General features: G+C 33.7%; 1 protein-coding gene across 3 annotated transcripts; it reads right to left on the reverse strand.

The window, feature by feature from the left end:
• Positions 1-450: 450 nt before the first annotated feature.
• On the reverse strand, positions 451-2459 carry LOC111692776. Of its 3 annotated transcripts, none has more exons than XM_023456893.1 (4): positions 2035-2459; positions 1708-1978; positions 1483-1642; positions 451-909 (listed from the first exon to the last, which is right to left on the reverse strand). In XM_023456893.1, exons 1-4 carry the CDS (start codon positions 2234-2236, stop codon positions 703-705), a joined length of 840 nt encoding a protein of 279 aa, XP_023312661.1. In that variant the 5' UTR covers positions 2237-2459; the 3' UTR covers positions 451-702. The 3 variants fall into 3 exon arrangements, with proteins under 3 accessions (XP_023312661.1, XP_023312660.1, XP_023312659.1); XM_023456892.1 differs by lacking the exon at positions 451-909 and adding an exon at positions 944-954 and having other exon boundaries at positions 1113-1642; XM_023456891.1 differs by lacking the exon at positions 451-909 and having other exon boundaries at positions 1040-1642.
• Positions 2460-4282: the final 1823 nt, after the last annotated feature.

The raw sequence follows: 4282 nt of genomic DNA on the forward strand, positions 1-4282 counted from the left end.
TCTACCTCGTCAAATTATTGTAGACCGTTTGAATTCAGAGAGACACCTACACGGATTTTTTAGAAAATATGGCGTACTATACTCTATTTTTAAACTAAAAGGAGTGAATGCCAAAGACAAATTTACACTGCAAAAGTTACTAAAAACTACCCCAGATAGCATCAGCACAGAAGATAAAACTGGATAAAACTTCTGTGGCATCAGACTATCAAGTATATACTCACTGCAAGTGTTTAACCTCATTTTGAGTACAATAAGCTTTCATTACTTTTAAATGAGGTTATTAAGTACCTATTCAAAATAATGTGCAATGAATAAATATCTAATTCTAGGTTTATTTAACTTTTATATATATTTTTTTAAAATAGGAGGTACTTCCTACATAACATTGAAAAACTGAATATGAATGAAATAATATACTACGAACCAAACATATATAAATGATTCCAGTTTTCACTTTTTAAAAACAATTTTATTGATTCACATTTTTACATCTAGCATTGGAGTAATTATATAATGGTGTTTTTGTTACTTTGAATTGTTGCATTTCTACGAACTACGTTTATTAAGTTACCGGATAATTGCCAAATAACTGATAACTGAACTACGTTCGTAATATATCATCTGCAGGTGTTCAAAGTAACAAAATAAGTTTTTATAATTTATAATATTATTGGTAAAAATTAGGGACAAATCATGTCTTTAACAATTTTCTGAATTATTCGACGAGTCAGTATCCATATCGCTCTCGCTATTATTAATTGATATAATTAAAGGTTCAATGAGATCGTCCATAATTCCGTCAAGTGTTCCCATTTTTTCTTCCTCCTTAATCACATGTTCTACACATTTTTTCCAGTTCATATTTGTAACATTATTAAGAGCCTCTATTAGTAGTTCCCTTACGTCCTTCAATTTATATGTTTTATTTTTGCTTGCCACTTCATTCTTCACCTGTGCCCAAATCAATTCTATAGGGTTTAATTCACAATGATATGGCGGTAATCGTAACACAACTTTATTTTCTTTTTTTGCCATTTCGTCAGTTATATACAAATTATATTTATCTTTATTTTGGCGAATTAAATATAATAATTGCGATCTCACCATACCTTCTTCAAATTCGATATTTTTTTATTGCAGCCATGCCTTCATATCAATTTTTCTTGTTGATGTTGTCGGAATAGCTTCTACTTTTCGACTATGGTATGATGCATTGTCCATTACAATAACAGAATTATCTGGTATTTTTTTCAAAAATTCAGAAAACCACTTTTCAAATACATTTGCATTCATTTCCTCGTGATAATCCCCACTCTTTTTGCCTTCGAAAACCAATAACGAGTCTTCAACGAATCCTTCCTCTGAGCCAGCGTGTAAGATAATAAGACGCTTTCCTTTACCGGACGGATTTTTTAATCCCGTAGACAGCCCTTCATTGAACGCCTCACGTTTGCTTTTAATATTAGTATCAACCCATACCCTTTCTTTTGTATGACCTTCATTTAACCATGTTTCATCTAAATAATAAATAGGTCTACCTTCAGATCTAAACTTTTTAATTGATATCAAGTAGTCAAGTCTCCATCTCACTATATCATCACGTTCTATCAACACACTTTTACGACTTCGTTTTAAGTATCTGCAAAAAAAATAAAATGTTTTTATTGCAATTATACTTGCTCCGAGATATGTCTTCAACCTTACTTGAAATTAATTTGTTTCATAAATTTGTATAATGATGAACGGGACATCTGTGGCAAATCCTGACGACTTTTTATTTCGGTTAATATTTTGTCCAAAGTGGGGATCTCATTTTTAAAGAAAAAGCTGTGTACTATACGCCTTATGGAATTCTTCATTGCTTCATCCAAACATGTAACAATCCCAGGTCTTCCACCACAGTGTTTGGAAGTAGACACCCTTCCAGTAGATTTATACTGTTTTATGGCTCGATATACTGTTGATTTTGCAACACCTAAAAAAGTATAATGTGTAATATAGTTCAACAGAATAATGTTAACATAAATTTACCTAATGTCATCGCTATTTTGGATACAAGTTGGACAGTTTTAAGAGTAGGTTCATCATCTAGGCTTTTCTTGTACAAATTCAATATTGCTTGCTTTTCTGCCAGAGACAAATGCCCCAAACTGAGTTGTTTTCGTTTCCTTGGGGGCGACGGCGATGTAATTCCCGCGCCTGCCTTACTCGTGGTCGGCACAGCATCATCCATATCCAATGGAAAATTGGAAAAAACGGATGATAAACAATATAATAAGTTGTTTAGTTCTGATAAGAACTGATTTATACGTAACTGGGATAATAAATAGAAAGAAAAGCAGGTAAAAACACAATGACAACGAACTGATGATAACTAAGAGGCAAAATGACAACAAATGTCAAAATGTAAAATTTATTAGCAGTGTAAAGTGGGCTCGAAATTAACCAATAAGAAACCACCATTTTGGCGCGCAATATTCAAAACGCTCCTCTTAGTTTAAAAATTGAGTATAGATGACGTTCCTTAGCTTTGCAAAATCAAATGTACTACCAACAAGCACCTACTCGTAACGGAAGACATGTATCTGCGTGGCTCGATTTACATTTTCCAGAACACTGGATTGGGAAAAATGGACCTATTATGTGGCCTTTAGGTTCCCTGACCTCAACCCTCTTGATTCTTTACTGGGGTCATATGAAGCAACTGGTGTATGCCAAAGCAGTAACACGAGAGACGATTTAATAATACACTTTAATACACTCCACCCAAAAATTAGTTAAATCCCTGAAAGGGCTTTTGTGTTATTGCGGAAAGTTATTATTATTTTTTAAAATAGAGAAAAATATTTTATAAGAATTTTAACTTTATTTTGGTCTGGTCTACTCCCTGGTAAATTTGTACGCTGACACTGGGACACCCTATATAGTATCTTCAGCTTTCAGATTTCCCATTGTTAATGGATCATCCTGTATACGACGGTACAGTACTTGATATAGAGCGTGTTAATGTACTAAAATTCCAAGTTTTGATTAATCATTGTCTTATAAGTATTTCCACGGATAAAATTCAGGAAGTAAGAAGAAAATGGAACATAAGAGCACTAACGCACATTCAAGACGTTCCGCATATTATTTTTTTCTAACCATCCTCTGTCGTGTCGTACCCCATCTAAGTAATTACCCTGATGCGTGCCACTGGCTCCGAAGGCAACATGCAGCGTTGTGCCCATCACTAAAAATTAAACATGCTTACAGATTAGTCTTCCCATTAATGGTTCGGGCCACACCCTCGATTAGTACGACACGGTTCTGTGACAAATTTTACATGTTTTATTCATACGTACAGGGTGATCCGCGTAACTCGACCGTTTGTACAGGGTGACCAGTGAATTTTTCTCTTGAAAATTCTCCATTATAGTCTTTCCGAAGTCAGTTGAACATGTATAAAAAAACCGAGCAATCAAATTTAATGAGTTTCATGGGCGTCCTAAAAAATTATCATAATTTGTATATAATGTGTAGAAATTTTCTATTATATGTTCATTTGACCAACAACATATTTTAATTATTTATGTCCTAAAACAATTGTATTCACACCAAATTCCGCATTGCTGCACTGCACTGCCAGGCGACTTGTCGACAACTGAAATTTATGACGCAGTCGACCAGAGCAACAGTGCGTATTGCTGTTTGCCTGCACGCTCATTCTTCAACTGGGCGCATACGTTTCTACCACCTGCACGTTTAGTTCGACCAGACCTGTATATGGGTATGGCTAAATAAATATGGGAACAAGTTTTTCAAATATTTCAATGCCGAGTTGTGACATACATTTAAATTTTCCGTATTTAGTTAGACGAACATCTAACTTCATCTATCTAACCAAAATTATGTGTTTAATTTCATTGACATTCCAATACTTCAATGAACCACCTTAGAGTTTGACCACCATATAAAATTCCGGCGATCCCAGCTGCAAAGAAACCAGTCAAGGACCAGCTAGCCAATTAGTGACCACCAATGTAAAAAGCGCCGTGTTAATAAAATTAACTTAATTAACTAACTCATTAATTAATTAATTAATTAATTAATGAATTAATTAATTAATCAAGTATTATTTATCATTTTCAAAAAGTCCTGTTTATTTTAGAACCCACCTTGCAGTTTTGTTAAATTGTCATTGCTGATTTCAACTACATCAGTAGGGAGGAATAACATAGCTATGTAAAATTGGTATATACATTGCTTGAATTTATTTATTTCTTGTATAATTTTAGTT

This window comes from Anoplophora glabripennis, unplaced genomic scaffold (genome assembly GCF_000390285.2).
Source record: "Anoplophora glabripennis isolate ALB-LARVAE unplaced genomic scaffold, Agla_2.0 scaffold3401, whole genome shotgun sequence".
In the NCBI taxonomy this organism is placed as follows: Eukaryota; Metazoa; Arthropoda; class Insecta; order Coleoptera; family Cerambycidae; genus Anoplophora; species Anoplophora glabripennis.

What these genes read in the sequence shown, in the direction of transcription:
- LOC111692776 (XM_023456892.1), bottom strand. Translation starts at nt 2,236, where the DNA reads ATGGATGATGCTGTGCCGACCACGAGTAAGGCAGGCGCGGGAATTACA. An exon ending in CAAAATAGCGATGACATTAG is followed by an intron (nt 1,979 to 2,034) that starts GTAAATTTATGT and finishes ATACTTTTTTAG; the next exon opens with GTGTTGCAAAATCAACAGTA. An exon ending in ATGAAACAAATTAATTTCAA is followed by an intron (nt 1,643 to 1,707) that starts GTAAGGTTGAAG and finishes TTTTTTTTGCAG; the next exon opens with ATACTTAAAACGAAGTCGTA.